Source organism: Dama dama, chromosome 24, assembly GCF_033118175.1.
Source record: "Dama dama isolate Ldn47 chromosome 24, ASM3311817v1, whole genome shotgun sequence".
NCBI lineage: Eukaryota > Metazoa > Chordata > Mammalia > Artiodactyla > Cervidae > Dama > Dama dama.
The window spans coordinates 64,391,885-64,414,751 of record NC_083704.1 but is presented as its reverse complement, the minus strand read 5'-3'; the positions used below and the strand labels follow the sequence as shown (position 1 = coordinate 64,414,751).

The 22,867-nt window shown below is 53.7% G+C and overlaps 1 protein-coding gene across 1 annotated transcript; it reads right to left on the bottom strand.

The window, feature by feature from the left end:
- Window positions 1-441: 441 nt before the first annotated feature.
- TXNRD3 (thioredoxin reductase 3) lies at window positions 442-22,263 on the bottom strand. The gene is made up of 14 exons (XM_061129052.1): window positions 21,926-22,263; window positions 21,086-21,190; window positions 20,802-20,874; window positions 19,727-19,846; window positions 17,419-17,561; window positions 17,156-17,271; window positions 16,363-16,588; window positions 15,584-15,676; window positions 9,473-9,549; window positions 8,798-8,954; window positions 8,074-8,181; window positions 4,759-4,854; window positions 1,081-1,215; window positions 442-929 (listed from the first exon to the last, which is right to left on the bottom strand). Exons 3-14 carry the CDS (start codon window positions 20,845-20,847, stop codon window positions 867-869), a joined length of 1,380 nt encoding a protein of 459 aa, XP_060985035.1. The 5' UTR covers window positions 20,848-20,874; window positions 21,086-21,190; window positions 21,926-22,263; the 3' UTR covers window positions 442-866.
- Between the last annotated feature and the right edge of the window lie 604 nt (window positions 22,264-22,867).

The following is a 22,867-nucleotide window of genomic DNA, read 5'->3' as shown; positions in this document are numbered from 1 at the left end:
CCGGGCGCCACTGTGCTGCTGCCACGGCAGCTGCTCCCCCTTGCCTGCTCGCGTCTCCTCAGTAACTGGACCCCGAGACCGGAAAGCCGGGCGCCCCGCCCCTCTGCAGCCCCCTCTGCCGTCTCTGGGGAGGGCGGCAAACACCCCGTGCACAGATGGTGACCCCGACCTGCTTACTGGCCTAAAGTTTCTTTTAAAAAGAAGTTCTGACCACAGGACCAGTGGGCCAGTGGGTGGCGGAGCCCAGGACCACACCGTGGTCTGGAACCCTGGACTTGGGGCTGGGAGGTCTGCTCGGGAGGAAACAGGCTCCTCCCCAGGGAATGTTTCCCACCTCCAGCCCTTTCAGATGCCGACGGGCGTGCACACCCCAAGGGAAGCCCCTGACATCACCTGGTCATTTGCTGAACGAGGCTGTGAGTAAACAGACTGTGAACAGAACCGTTTTAAATAACTTTAAATTAGATTTCCCATAACACAGTACTGAGAATGTTTTCATATTACTCTGAAGCTCAACATGCTGAACACGCCCACGGGAGTCAGTTTCATAACAGAGACTGTTTCCGCGGAAGCAACAGGGAGGGGGTCAAACCGCAGCAAGCAGGAGCGCTGACTTGGGTGAGTCAGTCGAGAGAGGCCTTGCGAAGGAGCTGGCGGGCAGAGGTCGGTCTTGGCTCACCTGGAGGCTCTGAGCAAAGACGTCAAGGAGGCAGCGGGCCTGCCCTCCCGCCAGCCCAGCCGGGCAGCAGGCCCCCCCCCCCCCGTGCCATCCCGCCTCCTGTCCCCGGGCAGCCCGCGGGCGTCCTGAGCCACACGCGCCATCTCACCGCGCGGGGCGGCACAGGACGGGGCGGCAGGGCCTAGCCTCAGCAGCCCTTCTGCGTGATGTCCAGTCCCGATGCCTTGGTGATCTCCAAGGTGGTGAACACCTGTCCAGGGGAGGAAAGACAGCGATTCACAGGCAGCTGTGCGGACGCCAGCTTCGGGAGGACGCGTCCCGAGCGCGGCGCTGACGGCGCCCCTGGGAGCACGCAGCTGCAGACAGCAGGCCCTCCCCGTCCCCGGGGCCCGGGGGCGCACCTCTCCGCACGTGGGGTGGATCCCGATGGTGTCATCCAGCAGCTGCTTCGTGAGCCCGCACTTCATGGCGGCGGCAAACCCCTGCGTGATCTCCCCAGCGTTCGGTCCGAGGACGTGAAATCCTACCACCCGATCCTTCAGAAAGGAAGCCAGTAGATTATTGCCCTGACTAGGAGCCTCGTCATCCCAAGTTCACTTACAGCATCTCCCCCAGAAAAGCGCCTCTAACACCGCCCTGAGCCCAGAGCACCACCAGGAGCCCGCGCCTTTGAGACTCTGCGGGGAGAGCCCTGGGCGCGTGCCCCGAGATACCGTGAGCCCCAACCCACCAGGAAGAGTGTGCACCTCTGCCCAGACGGGTTCCCAGCTTGGTGGACACTTCCAGTTACCCCGAGAGAGTGCTGAATGACAGTCTGAAAAGTCAGGGCTAACAGCCACACCAGGGTGCGTGCCCTCCGAGCAGTGGCCCCACTCCTGGCCTGGGGCACGGACACCAAGGAGTGGGGGGCCCTCTCCCCTCACCCCCACACAACACACCGGGGGCAGTCGATTCATCCCGGGCACCTCTGGGTCTCCCAATCCACAGCTCTCATCTCTCTCCCCCCATCTAGAGCTTCAGGGCCACAGTGCACCAGGGGAAGGCCTATGCCCCCACAGCGGGCCTGCGAAAGAACACCCCACAGTGACTGGCACTCCCTGGGGGGGGCGTGAGCGATGCCCGGAGTCTCCAGGCCCCACGGGAGGGACCCTTGGAGGGGTGCATGAGGTCACATCATTGGCAACTTCATGTCCGACCTCCCCAGAAAGAATCTCAGACTCTGAGGAGGGAGGCGCCCCGTCCTGGCAGAGCCTCGCACACTCTTCACTGGCCCCGAGGGGCCCTGCTGTCCCCACAGAGGGGCGGGGGGCTCTCAGGCGTCCTGGCTACAGGCAGACACGCTGAGTCGCACACAGCTCTGCTCCTGGCAGACCACAGGGCCGTGCCAACGCCGTGCGGGGCACGTCTCCCGGCAGCGCCTTTCCATCAGCGATCGCTCACTTGGTGCTCTACGCCACACTCTGGGAACTCTCACACTGCTTCAGACTTCTTCCTTGTGATTGTGATGGTGCTCCTGTAACCGTTCTGTGTACCGCGAACTAGGTCCACGTGACATGGGGGCCTTCACCCACGGCTCCACCAACTGGCTCCCGCCCCCAGCCCATCTCCGCCTCCTCGGCCTCCCTCTTCCCTGGGAGAGGAACACACTGAAATTAGGCCAATAATCTCCCAACGATGGCCTCTGAACGTTCATATGGAAGCAAGAATCACACGCCTCTCCTTGACATCAGAAGCTGGAAATGCGGAGGGCAGGTGGAGAGCCAGGACAGGCCGAGAGCTGGGCCTCCTGAGCCGGACAGTCAGCCAGGCTGAGAACGCGGGAGGACAGCTCTCCGAGGCACTGGGAGCACTGCTCCAGCAAGCGCAGGAGCAGGGGAGAGGAGCAGCCTGCCTGCTGATGTGGGTGGGGACAGCCCCGGCGTCCGGGCAGAAGACCAGACCAGCCCCCACATCCCCCGATCAAAGTCTCCAGAGCAAGGCCGTGATCCCCTCCGGTTCCGTGAAGGCAGAGAGGGGGGAGGACACTGCAGGGCAGTGGGACCTGGCGGAGCGGGCTCGCAGGGACTCAGGAAGGAACCGTTTCAGAGACAGCACCGCGGGGCCGGGGAGGCAGCAAGCGCCGACGCACAGGCTGTGGCCCTTTACCTGGAAGACCTAACCTCCCCAGAAGCTCCGACACAGTGGTTTCCAACGTGGATGGAAAGATGCATCTGGGGCGTTCATGGCGCTAGCAGTAAAGAACCTGCCTGCCAATGCAGGAGATGTGAGAGACCTGGGTTCCATCCCTGGGTGGGGAAGATCCCCTGGAGGAGGGAATGGCAACCCCCTCTGGTATTCTTGCCTGGAGAATGCCACGGACAGAGCAGCCTGGCGGGCTGCAGTCTATGGGGTCACAAAGAGTCGGACACGACTGACACAGCTGAGCATGCCGCAGTCCTTTCACAGTGAGAGACGAGAAGTCAGAGTGTGGCTTCACAGCCTCAGAGGACAGGCTGCTCTCGTGTCGGGCGCTGACACAGTGGAACCCAGCACTGACCTACGACTCCCCAAACCCCAGGACCCTTAAGAATTAAGCTGAATCGACTCTGCTCTGTGCTCAACAAAGCCTGGATGACATCTGCTTACAACATGGTTTAGGGAATACTTTAAGCCTACTGTTGAGACCAACTGCTCAGAAGAAAAGATTCCTTTCCAAATAGGAATGCCCTTTCCAAATGACATGCCCCTGACCACCCCAGAGCTCTGATGGAGATGTATAACATGATGGATGTTGCTTTCACATCGGCTAACACAACAGCCCTCTGCTGTCCAGCAGTCAAGAAGCAATCTTGACTTCCAAGTCTTATTATCGGACAAATCCATTCTGCTAGGCTGCAGCTGCCACAGACAGTGAGTGGCAGACAGTGAGTCCTCTGGCTGATCCGGGCAGAGTGGACCAAAGGTCTTCTGGAGAGAAGTCCCGTCCCAGATGTTATAAGAGCATCGCAGCTCGTGGGATGAGGTCAGAACAGAAACCTGAGAGGCGTTTGGAAGAACCTAACTCTAGCCCCCGTGGGTGACAGCGAGGGGCCCAGGACTTCCTGGAGGAAGGAAGGGAGACGTGCTGGAAGCAGCAGGAGAACTGGGGTCAGAAGTGGGTCCTGAAGACGGGGCTGAGTTACTGCCACCTGAGGATGAACCGAACGCAGGAGGAGCTGCTCCCGACGGACAAGCACAAACAGCGGTTCCTGAGATGCAGCCACTCCTGCAAGAGGCTGTGACCACAGCCATGCTGACAACCAGGACTCGGGACGCGACTCACGCTTGGTGCATAAACAGCGGCAGGTCTGGAAGGATGGACTCCAGCTCTGAAGGCAGTGCCGCTGTGGGTGAAACGCTACCAAACAGCACTGCCTGCTTCAGGGAAACCACTCATGAAAGAAGAGTCCTTCCAAGTGGCCAGCATCCCAGTCATCTTGTTTTGAGAAACAGCTGCAGCCACCCCAGCCTTCAGCCACCTCTGCCCTGATCAGTCAGCAGCCCCAGCGCTGCGGCCAGACCCTCCACCAGCAAGAGGGTTGCAATCTGCTGAGGGCGCAGCTGATGGTTAGACTGTTTAAGCATAAAGTATTTTTTAAATTAAGGTTGTACGTTGAATTTTGCAGACAGAATGCAACTGATAAAGACTGTAGTCTGGTGTAAATGTGACCTCATATGCACAGGGAAACCAAACAATTCCGGGGCTCACACGACCATGACATTCGATTTATTGCCAGGTCTGGAACCAAACCTGCAATGTCTTCAAGGCACGCCTGTGTCTCCAGATGCAGACGGATGCGCCTACGCTGTGTCGTCAATGGCCCAGATCACAGCAGAGCCTGAGGCGCCACACCGCCAGTCAGAGCGCCTCAGAGAGACACGATCCCACGGAGAAAGGGAGGCACGGGTCCATCCCAGCAAGCACAGCACCCGGGTGGCAGTCTCAAGGATTCCTGCCTAGCCCCGAGAGCTGTCTTTAAGGAGATTATAAAAACGCAGATACGAGACTAAAAGCGACATTTTAAAATCAAGGCATGCCTGCTTCCAACCACATGACGTACGTTCTCCAGTTTATTGCAGATTATCTTCGCGTAACAAGTGTTGCTGTCTCTGCAGGCCACTGTCCACTCGAGAGGCCAGAACAGAGTGTGGTAGACCTGCAAGAGAGAGGCAGAGGTCAGCGTCCATGGAGACACGCCTGCAGGGCTCCGTGGTCACACAGAGACGGCAGTGTGTCCACCAGCTCTCCGAAACTTTTAATACTAACTTTTTAATGTCTGTGGCTACTAGGAACATGAGATAAATGCTTCTTCACCCCAAGGTATTATTCCTAAAATATACTCCAAATGTTAGGAAAAGAGATGGCGCCAACTCCTGAGATTATAAACAGGATCTCTGAAACAGGAAGCTCCCGGCTTCGACACGCTGAGTCCTGCGCGGGACCCTCCCCCTGTGTCCCACCCACTCCTTCCCTCACGCGCATTGTTGTTCGGGGCTCAGTCGTGTCTGACTCTGTGACCCCATGGACTGCAGCATGCCAGGCTCCTCTGTCTTTCACTGTCCCCCAGAGTTTACTCAGACTCATGTCCGTTGAGTTGGTGATGCCATCCAACCATCTCATCCTCTGTCGTCCCCTTCTCTTGCCCTCAATCTTTCCCAGCATCAGGGTCTTTTCCAATGAGTTGGCTCTTCACATCAATGTGTTAGCTATGATTTTCCTTCCAGTATTTCGAAGATTTTGTTTCATTTAAGTATTTGATCCTCCTGGTTTAAAGTGGGCATGAAGTATGGGCCCAACTTAACATTTTTCCTGAATGCCATCCACTTACTCCAACACCCTCAATGAACGTCTTTTGCCATAGATTTAAAACACCGCCTTTATCATATGTTAATTCTCCTAGGCACCTGAATCAACCTGGGCTTCAGATTCTGTTCTGCCGGTCTGTCTGTCACCTGTGTGCCACTCAGCACAGTCTCAGGGCCTGTACCCTCAGGATAAACTGTACCATCCGACAGCGCTGGCCCCCTCCTCCGCCCAGTGCTCTCGCTGTCCAGACCTTCCCTTCGGAGTTCCCTAGGGGTCCGGTCGTTATCACTCAGCGCTTTCTTTGCGTGGGGGTGCGAGTTCAGTTGGGGAACTGAGATCTAACAAGCTGAGTGGCACAGCCCGCCCCCTGAAATCATCTCCCTATTACTGCCTTTTTAAAAGAGTTTTAATTGTTAAATCAACATATGCACAAGAAGTGCACATTTAAAAGCTCTGGTACACGGCCAGCCACCTCTGCCGCCCAGACACAAATGCCTCTCCTCCTGCTTGTCACCAGCCTGCACGCTTCTAAACAGCACACTCCCGCTGCGGTTGCCTGCTCCTGGGCGGGCTCTGCTTCCTGGCCTGCCCTCCTCTCAGGAGGCTTCACTCTCTCTTCCCTGGCCCCTGCCCTCCCACCCACCCTCCCAATTACACTGAAATTTGTAAGCTAGATCAGTGCCCGTATTTCCTCACTAGGAGGAAGCTCTTCAAGGAGAAATGGGCCCCCACGTGCGGGGGAATGAGGCTGGACCCCGACCTCACACATGTACAGAAAGTTCTCAGGATGGATCAGAGGCCCACATGTCAGAGCTGAAAACCTAACACTCTAGGAAGAAAACACAGGCATCAACCTTCACGACTGCGGGTCAGACGATGACTTGTCAGAAGTGACATCAAAAGTACATGTGACAACGGAAAAAAAAAAAGACCCGGACTGCACCAAAAGGAAAGATCTTTGTGCTCCAAGGGACACCATCAGCAGAGTGAAGACAGAACCCACAGAAATGGTGGAGACTTTCATAAGTCACCCCAAGGCCTCTCACTAAGCTTGTGAGCTGTTTCCCTGATGATAGTGACACCGAGACTCTTTTCACGTGTCTGCTGGCCACTTGTGCATGTTCTCTGGGGAAATACCCTTTGCTCTTTTAAAAGCCAGGTTATTTGGCTTTTATTGTTGTAAGAGTTCTTTGATATTCTACATACAAGCTCCTTATCAGAGATCAAAGTCCGGAGGACTTTATGGCATGAATTTTGTGATCGAATTCCATCTTCTTATCCCGTCTTACTGTGTCTACCCTCACTCTTCACCTTAATTTCCTCACTTGAAAAGATACAATATGTGGATTTATGCAAGGTTTCCTCAAGTCTCTTTATAATAGGAATATCAAAAATACTAATAGATCAAATTTTCAGTCCTGCAAAATGCAAAAATCAAAGTCTAGACTGGGTGCGCCGATGTGCAGGAGGCCTTAGGGGAGATGGATAGTGAGCCCATAAATGAGGGTTCTTCCTATAGACGCGCCCCTTCACCTGGGGTGCAGCCTCCTATGTCCTTCCTCTCACGCGCCTACCATCCACGATGGCTATCATCACTCATCAGAGACCCGACAAAGAGTTCACCACTCACACAGGTGGTTCATTATTCCCAGGAGTTAATTATAAACTCTGATCAGGTTACGTCCTCTAAAATGGAAACTTCTCACTGAAAACGCCACCTAAACAACAGCCCCTGAAAACACACAGTGGTTCTGACCCTCTGACCTCCTTCATCTCCCCAACCCTCCCATGTGGGGAGGAGGCAGGAGAAGGCCACTGGGACCACCCGCCACATCACAGTGAGCAGACCCTGAGGCAGAGGGGAGCAGAGAGCCACTCTGGGGGCTTCCGGACAGCCCGCAGCCCCGGAACCAGCCCCTCACCGAGCCACTCACTGCCTGAGCCTGGCCCCGCCGCGCCACGCGGGGAAGGTGGACAGAGCCAGCTCGGGCCAGCAAACGTCCCTACGATGTGTGACTGAAGCAGACCTGGGTCACTCAGCTCCTCCAAAGACCAGAGCTAGCAGTGAACTTGCCGTGGGGAGAGGCCACGTGCGTCTGTTTCTGCAGGAACAGAAGCATGACCTGCAAGTGCATGTGCGCGTGCACACACACGTGTACACATGCACGTACACATGTGTGCACACACACAGACATGCACACACACACACACACACGCACATGTGAGCCCCAGCAGGAGAAGGAGGAGCGGCCGTGGCCCCCCAGCCCCGGTCCTCCCCCTGCCCACAGCTCCCGGGACACTGCGTGCTCCCCCGAGGCCCCCCTGCAGATGCTGCCCCTGCATCAAAGCCTGTGTGCACAGTTTGCGTCCTTCTTCCCAGCTGTGTGATGATCACTCTGCCAGAAACAGGGCTTACATTATTTAATTCCCAACTTTCCTAAAGCAGGAATACAATTTCCTACAATGCAGCCCTTATAGGAACTTGCAAAACTACAGAATAAGAAGTGGCCAACAGGAGAAACTGTGGATTGGAGGCGAGGTCTGAGAACGCACCAACCCCACATCTTACATTCAGGTTCTCCGCCTGGTACACCTCGCTAGCCTTCTCCTCTGAGTACCCACAGCAGCCGTACTCCAAGGGCGTGAACACCACGGTGGGGACGCTGACGTAGTCACACTGCAAGACAGACAGCTCATGTCTCTTGTTTCTTCCTGCTTTTTACAGTGAAAATCTGCACGGCGTACACTTATAAACGGAGGACCAATGAGCGAGCACGGCCCCGTGCGGGTGACCCGCACCACCACGGTTCAGAGACTGAGTCACTGAGCAGACGGGGGAGCCCCGACTCCGGCCGCTTCAGTGGGACCGGGACCCCCCAGCCACGCACAGGGCCGCACCCCTGCAAGGATGAGCAGGAAGCCCTTCCGCCGCAGCGGGCAGGGCGACGGGCCGGCCTGCCGAGAGAAGGCCACGTGCTGAGCCCGTCTCACCCCAAGCCGCCTGGCCCTGCCCACTGCTGGAGCAGCACCCCCCGCCCCGGGAAGCGCTCCCCGACCCCTCCGGTAAGAAGACAAGACGGCCCCACCTGGGTGCCCCCACGTCACCCAGGACAACACCCTGAATGTAAGATGCTCATAAAGTATCTATTCAAAACTGTCGGCAAACGGTGGGGAACTGCACACGGCACGGGGCGCCTTCCCAGCAGAACGAGCATGCGGTGCCACGTGCGCTGACTTCCCCTCATCATGGTTTTATTTAGATGTTGTCCCAAAGACGGCAGTGAGAAATTAACCTTCTCTGATCGGCCCCCGAAAAGCCTTCGAGCCAGCAGCTTGCCTGCCTGCACGGCGACCGGGGTGAGCTGAGGCTTGCCCTCCAGGACGTCCCCGACAGCGTAGACATACGGCACACTGGTCTGTTCCTCGTCGTTTACCAGGATCTTGCCCGTCCTGTTGCATTCGGGGAAGAAAAAACATATTACAACTGACTCTGCACTGCTGGAAGCAGACTCTCCTCCAGGAAAAGAAGGAGGCAGAGAGGAAGACCCCGCCAGGCATTCGTGTGCCTCTGTCACCAAGCGTCCCTGGCCTCACGGCTCAGACAAACCGCTGCCTGCTTTCTGAGCGCTGAGGACAGCGCCAGGCCTCCCCCAGAGTCGAACATACTGCTTTGGAATTTTCCTCCTTGCCTGATCAAGGACAGACAAATTCATTCTAAACCACAGAAAGTGGATGCGTACATTTCCACAATTATTTTTTATAAGTCACTGCTTAATACATGAAATATTTAAGGAAAACATTAAGAGTTATCAACTGATTAATGAAATAACTGATAATACAGAGCTGACGCATCACTTACTACAAAACAAATTCAAAGCATCTCAGTAATTAAGTCAGAATTTCCCAGGGGCGATCTGTGGGAACACTGAGCTTTGAGCAGGGCTGGGCGCTAACACCAGGGAACGTACTTCTCACTGATGTTCACACCAATCTTCTCCAGCCCTAACTTCTTCGTGCAGGAGTCACGACCAACTGCTAACAAAACCTGTGTTTAGAGAGATGGCAGAAACACAGATCATCAACACCAGGAATGAAAACAAGAACATCACGATGAATCCTTCAGACGCTGACAGGAGAACAACAGAATGTCATCAACAGCCTATTCCAATCAATTTGACAGTTTGGATGAAATAGATGCAAAGACAGACTTTACCAAACTTACACCCACATGACTCTGAGTAGCCCTACGGCACAGGCCGCGCTGTGCCCCCTCCCCTAATTCACGCCGAGGCACTGACCCCGAAGACCTCGGAATGAGACTGTATTTGGAGATGGGCCTTTACAGAGTTGATTAAGGTACAACAAGGCTATTGTTGTTCAGTCAGTAAGTCGTGTCTGACTCTTTGTGACCCCATGACCTTGTAGCCCGCCAGCCTTATAGCCTCTGTCTATGGAGTTCTCCAGGCAAGAATACTGGAATGGGGAGCCATGCCCTTCTCCAGGGGATTGAGCCCGTCTCCTGCATTGGCAGGCGGCCTTTTTACCACTGAGCTACCAGGGAAGAGTGGTCCCAGTTCAGAACATAACAGAGAACCCCGGATGAGGTTCCTCTCAGTTCTGGAGGTCAGACCCCTGAGACCAAGAGTCCGCAGGTCAGTCTCCTCTGAGGCCTCTCTCCTTGGAGTGCTGATGGCCACTTTCTCCCTGTGACCCCATGTGATCAACCCCTAGATGCTATGGCAGCTCAAGCAGATTAAGGGCTTCATACTCACAGAGACTGAATCCACGGTGTATAAACTTCTCCATGAGTTAACTCCAGAGCCAGGTGACCTTGTTAGTAAAGTGTATGTGACACTTAAGAAAAACACCGATGATACACAAAGCCTCCAGGACAAGAACGAGGGACAACACCCAAGGCCTGTTTGTAAGGTGTAAACGTCTGACACAAGGCCAGACAAGGGCAGTAAAAAGAAAAGAAAATGGAAGAGGACAGCCCTGGTGGCTCAGCGGTTGGGAATCCACCTGCCGATGTGGGCACATGGGTTTTCCTGGTCTGGGAAAGCCCACGTGCCGAGGGACAACCAAACCCTGGGCCACAGCTGCTGAGTCTGGACGCTCCGGAGCCAGCGTGCTGCAACAAGAGAGGCCCCTGCAGTGAGAAGGCCGCACACGGCGGGAAGAGCAGCCCCACGCGCCGCCACCAGAGAATGCCCGCACACTGCGACGAGACCCAGCGGGGCGAAATGCTGAGGATTTAAAACCAGAGGAAATCAGGGGCCAGCACTCCCCATGAGCGCAGACGCCAGACATTTAACGGATGCCAGCAAATAAAATAGAGCAACATAAATAAAGGATAATTGATCGTGACCAAGTATTTTGGGCTTTGTCCCAAAATACAAATCTGGTTTAACATACAAAAACCAATCAATGGAATTCATCATTTGAACAGAATAAAAAATAAAAAAAACTTACTCATCCCAATAGAAGCTGGGACAGCATTTGACAAAACTAAGCACCCTTGAGGATTTCAATAAAAGCCTCGGTGCTCTCGGACTAGAAGCACGCATCCCCAGCCTGACAAAAGGATCTGCAGAACCCCAAGGGTGTACACGCTCGCAGCGGAGAGAGGCCACCTCACTCACCCCGAGACGGGAGACCCTCACAGTCTCTGTTCAGCACCACGTGGATGTCTTAGCCAGGGTAATGAGGCAAGAAAAGGAAATAAAATGCACACAGACTGGAAAGAAGAAACAAAACTACTGTTTTAGGCAGAACAAATCCTAAGAAGGTCAATACAGAAAAATCATTTGTATTTCTATGTACTACCAACTAACCACTGAATATTTAAAAATTTAAAATATCATTTGCAGAAGGTTAAAAATATGAAATACCTACACTTAACAGAAACATGAAAGACCTCCAGAGAAAAATGATAAAATGTTGCTGAGAGAAACTAAAAAACTTGCAAAAATAATAAATCGAAAAAATATAAAGGTTCATGTACAGGAAAAATCAATGCTGTTAATTTAAGATGTCAGTTTTACCAAATTCATCATCATAAGCAATACAATCTCAGTCAAAATCCCAGCACTTCTTCGAAATTGGAAAGCTGGTTTTAAATTTATGTGGAGGAAGCAACCTAAGTGTCCATGGACAGATGGATGGATAAAGAAGATGTGGTGAACATAGACAGTGGAATACTACTCAGCCAAGAAAAAGACATCATGCCACGGCAGCAACATGGATGGACAGAGGTCATCACGCTAAGTGAAGGAAGTCGGACAAAGACAAGTGTCACCTGGTGTCACTTATATGCAGAATCGGAAAGAAATGACACAAATGAGCTTCTTCACAGAGAAGCAGACCCACAGACACAGAAAACAGACTCAGGGTCACCAAAGCGGAAGGGGCAGGAGGGGATGAATTAGAGCTTTGGGGCTAACAGATACACAGGGCTGTATACAGAGTAGATAATTAACAAGGACCTACTGTATAGCACAGGAAATGACTCAATATCTTGTAATAGCCTATAATTGAAAGAGAATCTGGAGAAGAACCAGCCACCAACACACACCACACAGACAGACCCCGAGGGGTGCGGACGGCACGGCTCCAGATCAGCCATGACTCAACAGGAAAAGCTGGCAGAAAAAGAGCAGCCTTAAACAATCCTTCAACTGTTAAGGAAAACTGAACATATCTTCACTGAACATTCTAGGCCCACTCTATCAAACACGCAAGGCTGTATATTGTCACCCTGCTTATGTAACTTACATGCAGAGCACATCATGAGAAACGCTGGGCCGCATGAAGCACAAGCTGGAATCAAGGTTGCCGGGAGAAATATCAACAACCTCAGATATGCAGATGACACCACCCTTGTGGCAGAAAGTGAAGAACTAAAGAGTCTCTTGATGAAAGTAAAAGAGGAGAGTGAAAAAGTTGGCTTGAAACTCAACATTCAAAAAACTAAGATCATGGCATCAGTCCCATCACTTAATGGCAAATAGATGGGGGAAAAGGTGGCAACAATGACAGGTTTTGTTTTCTTGAGCTCCAAAATCACTGCAGATGGTGACTGGTCATGAAATTAAAAGATGCTTGCTCCTTGGAAGAAAACCTATGACAAATCCAGACAGCACATTAAAAAGCAGAGACATCACGTTGCCAACAAAGGTCTGTATAGTCAAAGCTATAGTAGTCATGCACACACGTGAAAGCTGGGCCATGAAGAAGGCTGAGAACCGGAGAACTGATGCTTTTGAACTGTGGTGTTGGAGAAGACTCTTGAGAGTCCCTTGGACTGCAAGGAGATCCAACCAGTCCATCCTAAAGGAAATCAACCCTGAATATTCATTGGAAGGACTGATGTTGAAGCTGAAACTCCAATACTTTGGCCACCTTATGCAAAGAACCGACTCATTGGAAAAGACCCTGATGCTCAGAAAGATTGAAGGCAGGAGGAGAAGGGGATGACAGAGGATGAGATGGTTGGATGGCATCACTGATTCAATGGACGTGAGTTTGAGCAAGCTCCGGGAGTTGGTGATAGATAGAAAGCCTGGCAAGCTGCAGTTCCTGGGGTCCCAAAGAGTCAGACACAATTTAGCAACTGAACAAAAACAACAATTCTGGTAGTACATAAATGCTTCTAGAGAATAGAAAAAGAAGGAACATATTCCAGACTTCTTTCATGAGCTAGAATAACTTTGGTATCAAAATCTGGGAAGTTCAATATGTGAAAGGAAAATTATAAGCCAATATAATTCATGAATATAGATACAAAAATTTTAAGTAGCCAAATCTAACAATATATAAAAAGAACCACTGTCAGGAAGCATTTAACAAGAGGCTTCCTGTGTGCTGTTTTGGATCTGTCAGGAACCCTCTGGCCCTTATTAATTCCCGAATATTCAGGAATTAAGAGGAGAGGCACGCCTTTCCCGGGGTTGAGGAATCCAGGCATTTCTCATTACGGTGATAAGTACCCTCTTCCTTTTTATGAGCCATACGGTAAAAGGTGATTGTTTGCAACTCTCCCTTTGATAGGGATGTCTTATGTTTTGTAAGTCTGGAATTTTAATCTTTATCTTTGGTGAGAATAACCACCTATATGCACACACCATGTTGATTAAAACACCTTTGCTCCATCAGAGCTTGGGTCCCCGTGTCTGTCTTTCTATTCTCTCTCTCTCTCTCTCTCTCTCTCTCTCTCTCTCTCTCTATCTGGCTAATTCCTTGGAGCGGGGAGGCCCTCTGAGCTCACTTTCTTGCCCGGGCTTCTAAGACCCTCTCGAGAAGGCGCACTGTGCCTTCACCCACTCGAGAGGGCGCCTGGTGCCTACGTGCAGCAGCACGAGCCCGAAGAGCACTCTATTGGCTTTCCGCGAAACCAGGGGATGTCAGCCTCTTTCTCTCTCTTCCTCTCGGAACCACCAGGCTCCGGTCCATTAAAGGACCAACAAACCACTCATTATCCAGTTGGATTTACACCAGTAATATAAAGTTGACTGTAAATCAATGTAATGCAACACACTAACAGATTAAAGAAAAAAATAATCATTAACAGCCACAAAAGGAACATTCTTACAGCTGAACACCCACTTCTGACTTTTAACAAACAAAAAACCAAAATAACAACAAAAAAAACAACTTAGCAAACAAAAATAGAAAATGATTTATTTACCGTGGTTAAGAATATCTACCAAAACCCTATGGAAAACCTTACTCTTTAACCATGAAACACTGAAAACCTCCCTCCCGGCCCCGAGAACAAGGCTGGAGTGTCTAGGTCTGCATTTCTTGTCAACACTGCCTGAGGGGCTATGGCCGGTGCCCTCATGCGGGAAGAAGGAAGAAAAGGAAGCAGTCAACAGAAGGGAGTGAGTCCTTGCCATGAATGCCTAACAAAGACGACGCCGAACCATCTCAGGACACGTGATCAAATAGGGGCTCAGCAAGATTACTGAGTGCTGAATCGAAACCCACAATTGAGCAGCCTTTCTATATATCAGCAACAGACTGTGAAAGGCAATGACACTTTTTCAAAAACACCATTTGTAACTATACAGAAATATGTACGTACCTAGGAATAAATCTAACAGAAGATATTCTTGAGGTCTATAGAGAAGTGTACTAACTTTGCTGGGGGCTATTACAGACGGCCTAGGTCAAAGGACAGACGTACCATGAACCGTAAGCCTGGATACTGCAGAATCAAATGCTTCTACCTGGTTACACATCCATCACAACCCTGATCAAAATCTCAACAGGAGCTGGTTCTTATGTTTGTTTTCCTTACACCTATCTTTGGCTTTGGTCATCCTCACAACATCATTCACTTTTAGTTGAAAGAAATCATGCTGTTAGAGTTTATGAAACATAAATGAACAGTTTGATCCAGGTTAGCGATAAACTACAGTTTACACAAGAAATGCTGCTGTCTGACTTGCATGAGTTTGAGTTATAACGACGGCCACCCAAGGGTCCATGGACTACTCACACTGTTTGGAGATTTGACATAGCTTGTTTTTGTTGCTTTTGATTATAAAATATAATCGATGCTTATTGCAAAAACAGTCAAATGCAGAAGTGTATAAGACATCTAACTCCCCAGAAGTGAGCAGTAAAAGCAGGCAGGCACAGCTGCCTCCAGGCTTCCCATGCAGTTCATCTGGTAAAAAAATCCGTCTGCAATGCAGGAGACCTGGGTTTGATCCCTGGGTTGGGAAGATCCCCTGGAGAAGGGAACAGCTCCCCACTCCAGTGTTCTGGCCTGGAGAACTCCATGGACTATATCGCCCACAGGGTCGCAAAGAGTCGGACACGACTGGCGGCTTCCACTCACGCCTGCGTCCAGATTTTGTTCCCTGCACAGTTACACACACCCGCATATTTCAGCATCGTATTCTTCGTGTGCCACCAAAAACCGTCAAATATCAACAGCTCGACACATTCCACATGTACTAGAGTCTCACGGAGAGTCAACAAGTCCACCCTGGTATCATCTCCCCTCATGTTTCATCTGCGCCAAGTCACGAGCGTGTCCATCCACCCCTGCTCGCCTGGCAGACACTCACCGTGTTGTAAACGCCCTCCATCGTCTCTGTCCCTTCCGTGGATTTAGCCACTACCTTCAACCTCCCGGGCAGGCCCTTCTCCAGCTGCTGGACCTGGTGAGGATGGACAGTGCGTGGATTCTCTCCGCAGGGGACACAGAACGGGGGGGCGCAGGGCGTGTGTGTGTGCAGGCGGGCGTGTTCCGTCTGCACGGAGCAGATGGAGGAAGAGGACCGGCCTGAGGGTGGTCGAGGGAGAGACAAGCCGCTGGGTGAGCGGGAAGAGCGGACAGCACCGACCGTGTGCACCGGGGGACCACCTCCCGAGCACGGGGACAGGCCAGGACAGAAGCGGGAGGACACGGGGCGGGAAGTCAGGAGCTTTATTTTGTCTTGTTGCATTTAAAACATGGAGAGGAATTCAGGCGGAGAGGCCCAGCAGGCGGCTCTACAGGTGGGTGTGTGCTGAGGCAGCTGCTCGCAGAGCCAGCAGCAGAGACGTGACTTGTGGGCAGGGAGGGGAGGGGCACAGCGGGCACTGAGGCTCAGGGTGGGCGCCCCATCCTCAGGGTCCCCGGGGAGCAGCATGAACAAGGGTAACATGAGAAGCCCCAGGAGGGCCCTCTCCCTCCTGGAGATGGTGGTCGAGGTAAGGACTCGACACCCCCACTGCAGGGGGCACAGGTTCGATATCCTATATCCTGCATGCCTCAGGATTTTTAAAAAAACCAAACAGAAGGCAAGCTCGTGGAGCTGGACGGGCCGGGCGGCGGCCCAGGCGGTCCGCAGCCGGGACTCACCTCCACGGGCACGAACTTGCGCAGGAAGCGTACGCCAAGCTGCTGCATGGAGGCGCCCACCTTCTCGGCCATCTCCTGGTCGAAGCCCCGCAGGAGCACCGAGCGCACCATCACCGTGACCTCCAGGCCCAGGCCGGCCAGGAAGCCCGCGCACTCCAGCGCCACGTAGGACGCGCCCACCACCAGGGTCGCGCCCGGGCAGTAGGGCAGTGAGAACAGGTCGTCGCTGCAAAGAGAAGGTCTCCCCGTGGGACGGCGCCGGGGGCCAGCGCACGGGCGCGGGGGGAGCGGCCCTGGGAGCTGCAGGCGTGTCCCCCCCTCGGAGGAGGACGTCCAGCCAGGCGACTGGGAATCAACGGGACCACATGCAAAGCCTGAGCAGCCACACAGTGAAAAATGTACTTCTTAAAGTGCATCTGGTCGAGAAAGCATGCAATCGTCCTATTTTATACATCGAGGTCACAGGTCCTCTTGACAACTGTCCACTGGGAATTCCTGTTGAATCCCAGCGTTCTCCTAGTCACCTGGTCCATCACTATCACACAGACATGAAACCCTGAAGCTAACGACATTTGCTGCTTCGCTCTGGGCTCCAGCAAGTATGAACCAAAGCCCAGACTCAGTCTCCTGCCTGGAGGCCTGAAGACACCCCGTGTGCATCCGTGCTCTTAGCGTTGCCTGTGTGCCCTTCCACTGTCATCAACGCAAATCTCTTGTGAAAGGAGACAGGGAGCAAACACTCTGGAGACACAAATGTAATGCAACTTACAGGCAGACGGCCTAGTTAACCCACCTGGTGATACAGTACTCTTTGTCTCCCTGGATTCCCAAGTAGCGCGGCCTCTCTCCTGTCGCGATGACAAACTTTGCAGCGGTATAAAACGCCTCCTGTCCTTTTTCATTGGTTGCCTTGAAAAAAGCAAAGCAAGTGTCACTTTTCATCTGGTACCAGAGTGGTTGGACCCCAGGACGCTCACACACGGACCACGGAGCCCGGGTTCCCGCGGCGCAGGCGGAAGTAAGGGGGGCGACCAACGGGGCCAGGGCCTGACTGACCTTGACTTTGTGGTGCTCGACAAACTCCCCGTAAGAGTTGACGTAGTTCACTGCCTTCTCCCGCAGAGCCCGCCGGTGGCCCCAGCTCAGCGAGCCGATGTGGCTCTGGACGGCCTCAGTCATGGTGGCCCAGCTGTGCTTCACTGGGGAGAGATCGGGGGCGGGTGGGCGTGAGGGGTGCTCGGCCACCGTGAAGTCACACACCGCACACGCGCATCCATTGCTTTAAGGATCCAGAAGTGAACAGAAGATAATCAGCAAGAAGTCTTTTTACGCCAGTTACAGCCACCATGGCTTCCCTGGTGGCTCAGACGGTAAAGTGTCTGTCTGCAATTCAGGAGACCCGGGTTCGATCCCTAGGTCGGGAAGATCCCTTGGAGATGGAAATGGCAACCCAATCCAGTATTCTTGCCTGCAGAATCCCATAGACAGAGGAGCCTGGCAGGCTATAGTCCATGGGGTTGCAAAGAGTCAGACACGACTGAGCAGCTAACACACACAGCTTCTTTCATATTACAAACATGTAGAAAGCATAGTTCTGAACATGATGAAAATCCATGGAGTGGGGTGGGAAACAGCCCTCCCACGGCCAGCCCCAGGATCTACAGGTGGGACACGGGTCCCCTGCGGGCAGGGCTGTGACAGTGAACACCGGAGCGGAGACGAGAGCTCACCCACTTCCTTCTGAAGCCAGGGCGAGGCTGGTGGAGTCAAGGCTCCTCCTTACTCCTGGGTCAGCCAGGGGGCTCATTGCCTGGACTCACGCCATCTGCTGATGTCCCCCAGGGAAACACTGGTCCAGGGTCCCGTCAAGCTGGGTGAGACCCCCAACCACAAACCCGGCCGACTGGGGGTTCACCCTTGGTCCCATTTGGACCCTGACCCTCCAGTGCTCTCAGAGACTCACCCACCAGGCTGAGGGAACCCATAACACAGGGGAGGACAGAGGTCACTGTGCGTGGGGACTTGGGTGATGTCAGTGATTATGGCCCAGACGTCACGTCACCCTTCCCACAATCTCAGCAACAGGACAACAGGTCTACGACCGTGTGGTCCAGATGGTCAGTCTGGTGACTGTGTTCCCTGACCCCACGCCTGTGATCCCGGGGTGACGACCACCACTGACTAGCTCTCCGCCGGGCTCACGTCCTCTGCCAGCCCCTCTCTCCAGACAGGCCAGCCTCCTGGGCCTCAGAGAACCATGCATCTCATGGCCCCGGGGACCTCTGCTTCTGGTTTGCGTAAAAGACATTCTCAGAAGTTCTACAACATGCCTGCATGTTGGCACCCCTAGAAGTGGGCTGAGATATACGGCTCCTGGGGACCCCCCGCCCCAGACCTGCAGAGTCAGAAGCAGGACCACGGAGGCTGGGCCCCTTAGAAGGTCCCCGGGGCCCTGACGGGGCAGGTCCATGGAAGACCCACTCTACTGTGTCACCCATCCGCTCGGCCGTGTCACAAGCAGCAACGGCATCTTAAATTCAGATAGAAAAGTCGCTCCCCTTTCCTCAAAGGTGGCACAGCTACCCTCACACATTTACTTTTCGATACAAACTGAGAATAATCTGTCCAGTTCCAAAAAGAAAAAAAAAATTCTGACATTTTTCCTTGGACTTTAAACAAACATTACGAAATAACTCTGAGATAATGTCTTCACAATATGCAAACATTCCCTCCAAAATCAGAGCGTAGTTTTCTTATGCTTTCATACTTCCTTGTCTGTTTTGTACACCCCCAGTGGAGTGTCTTCCAAGTCCTTGTGTCATTTTTGCTGTGATTTCCGTCACTCCATTTGCTGTCAGTTATTACTGCTGGTACAGAAGTTCTGCACACTCTTCTCAACAGCTGTCCAACCTCATCCACTCACGTCCCCATTCACTGTTCCATGTGTTCCAGGCCTGCCACACTCTTCCGCCTTCTCACACGTGCTCAGAGGCCCCTGGACCACCTCCAGGCCAACGTGAACATCACTCCACCCTGCTGCATCCAGCCTGCCTGCGGCGTTCCACCTAAGTCATCGCTCTCCTTAGACTCGAGTTCTAACTCCTGCCCCGAAAGCTCCCGCACCCTCTGCTATGCGTCTGGGATGGCCGGGGCTGCAACATCCCTTCCCCAGCCCTAAGGCCCCAACAGGAGGTCTGCACTGACCGTCTTGGAATCCTGGGTCCAGCTGGCACATGTGAGCGCCTAACAAGTGTTTATTAAACTAACGTAAAAGTCAAATACAGAAACAGAAAGAGCAAGCGTTTCTAAGAAACCTGTCCTTCCCTCCTTCCCCCCAGTATGGACTGTTCCACGCATCACCCACCTTGCTGACTGTATTCCCAGCCGAACCTCCTGGAGTCGGTCAGCGCCTGCCCTAGCAGCGCGGCCTGGTGCATCAGCTTCTTTGGGATACAGCCAGCATTCACACACGTGCCCCCAAGACCTGAGGGAGACAGCCAGAGCTGTGATGCTGTGTGTGCACGTGTGTGTTCATGTGGCTTATACACATGCAGAGTGGGTGCTATTAAAACGTGGAAACAACAGACTTGACGACTGTGGGGTCACCATCACACACCATAACACAAAATGATTTGTGTTATGGTGACCGAGGGTCAAACTTGCTGACCGAGAGGGTCCCTGCAGGAGGCCTGGGAATGAGCAAATTCTGACGTGCGTTTGAACAATTTCCTGGGGACAGAATCCAAGACTTCCACCTGAGTCCCAACCACGAGGTAGTCAGAACTGGGTCAGGCTAACCGGGCACACGCTGCACTGAGGCCAGGCAGGGCCAGCCTCCAGCCTTTCCCTGGGGAACCCTGACTGCTCTGGGCTGGTACCACCCGCTGCCAGCCGCCTGGACTCTCACCAACACAGGGTGAGACAGACACTCACATCAGTGCCCCCCGAGAGCGCGTCCCCCTGGCACCTAGGAGGGAGGGCTGTGCCCGGGATGGGGAGGGGGCAGGAGGAGGAGGACAAGTGTGCACCAGACAGAATTGGGGTGAGCGCACATTAACTCAGCTGAGCTTCCTGCAGCCAGGGTGCCAGTTATAACATCGATGCAGAAACACAGAAAAGCGTCACGGCCACCCTAGACAAGCATGATGGGGTACACCCCACTCTGAGGCCACAACCACATGAAACACCCCCATGTGGGTGCAAAGTTATCCTGGCAGACGTGGTGGAACACTCGGGGCGTGGAATTTCCCTTTGCAAGATCCTCCTTAATCTTTTTTGTGTTATCTTTCTGCCATCTCCTCTTGTTAACACATGACCGGGGATGGTGTCCTCAGCCCGAGGCAGGTGGGTTACCCTCTGGAGCTGTGGTGAGGACTGAGGGAGACCAACGAGAACCAAAGAGAACAAGCCCCCCCGACGGCAGCAGGAGAGCCGCTCACCCCAGGACGTGCCTCGGGGGGATGGGACCACATAGTCCAGCAGCATGACCTTCCTCCCCAGGACTGCGGCTTCCTGCAAACAAAGACACACGGAGACCTCGTCATTTTCCCGACCTTCCCCTGAAGGATGAGACTGTGTCTGTGACGAGACACAGTCTCTCCTCGTTGTTAACCCAGCCATGGAACAACAGCAGCGCAGACTGGAAAGGCCTAAGTATCGACGGCAGAAGAGAGGCTTAGGGCGATCACCGGGAAGGCCATCCACGGGGGTTGCTTCTTCTCACCTGAGCGCACGAGAGGCCCCCAGAGCCCCCACCGATGACGATGAGGTCGTAGTCGTACGCTGGATCCTGCTGGAGGAGCTGCTGCAATAAACCACTCTGATGTGCCTGGGGGGATCAGAGTACAGAACATGGCACGACCATGCGGACTCAGCACACACGGCTTCTATAAAACCTCAGGGACAGCTGACCTGCAGTGCAGTAAGCTAGACTATGCATCTATCTGATGTGCCTGGGGGGAATCAGAGGACAGGACACGGCACGACCATGCGGACTCAGCACACACGGCTTCTATAAAACCTCAGGGACAGCTGACCTGCAGTGCAGGTAAGCCAGACTGTGCATTTATCTGGAGGGTGTTCAGTGGGGCCCAACTAGTCAGACCGACGCCAGAGCAGACACAGGCACTGGTTATCACCCAACAGTGAGGCACATGTCCGATGGCGGGGAGGTCGGGCCTTGTCCCACGTCAGACAAGCTCGCTCCGCAAGCAGCTCTCTTGGCCCTTTCTGCTGGCTCACCTCTGTTCTCCTCAGACCTTAACCACAAAGGTGAGCTCAACAGGTGACACTTAGCCTGGCCCCTGACTCCTGCTCTACTAGAGGTACACACACCTTGCTAAGCAGTGGACTCCCTTCCTGGGTTAAAAGGTGTAAAAAAGCATGAAGAACTGACTAGTTAAAGAGTGAGTGACTCGCGCGCCCTCCCCTCAGCAAGCGTGCCGGTGGGCTGAGAGGGCCCGACAGCGTGCCAAGTAGGACTGGAGGTGTCAGCAGGCCTGCACACGATGCAAGACAACAGAGAAGCTGACCTTCTACCTTAGCGATTAACTGAGGTTATTACCGCTTTCCCGTTTAAAAACGTCCATGGCCCAGCAGAATCCTGCAAGCTCCTTCTGGGACGTGGGTCCCCTTCTCCCCAGATGCCGGCTTTTCTGACTGAAGCGACTTTCCTTTCGACCAGCACTTGGCCCTGAGGATGGCTGGTGAGGGGCGAGCATAGGAGCCTGACTGAAGCCCAGGAGTGGCATCCTCTGCCCGCGTCCGCCTGCACTGGCCTTCTCTGCGAGCAGTGCTGACGCGTCACCGGCGGGACGTGCACGGCGGGCTTTTCCCTGATTTTTCCTAAGTTGACTGAAATCTTGCAAGTTCCTGTGCAGCATGAGCCTTCTGCTCCGTCCGTTGGGAAAGGTCAGGGCTGACCCGGAGGCACAAGCTGCTGTCCCCATGGCCCTCCCTGTGGCCAGAAGCAGCGTGGACAAGGCCGGAGGCTCCACGTGAGACTGAGCAGCTCTGTCTGTGCGAGGTCGGCTGCTCAGTCATCACGCTGTCTCCAAGCTGGCTCGTCCTGCGAGTGCTGCAGGGCCACAGACCCAGGGAGGCCGCGTGGCCCCGGCCGGCAGCCCCCTACCCTCGGGAGCTCTTAGGGGGTCCACCTCGCACAGAGCTGCGGCCCAGGGCCGAGGAGACCTGGCGTCTCTGTAGCCCTAGTGCTGGGCCTTTGCTGCTGCGCAGGCTTCCTCCAGGTGCAGACATCAGGGGCTGCTCTCCAGCTGTGGGGCGTGGGCTTCTCACTGCAGGGGCTTCTCTTGTCAGGGAACATGGGCTCTAGGTGCTGGGGCCCAGTAGTTGCGGCTCACGGGCTTAGTTGTTCTGCGGCGTGTGGGCTCTTCCCGGACCAGGGATCGAACCTGTGTCCCCTGCATTGGCAGGCAGGTTCTTATCCAAGGTACCACTGGTGAAGTCCCAAAAATATAATTCTTAATTAAATCTAAACCTAAGTATT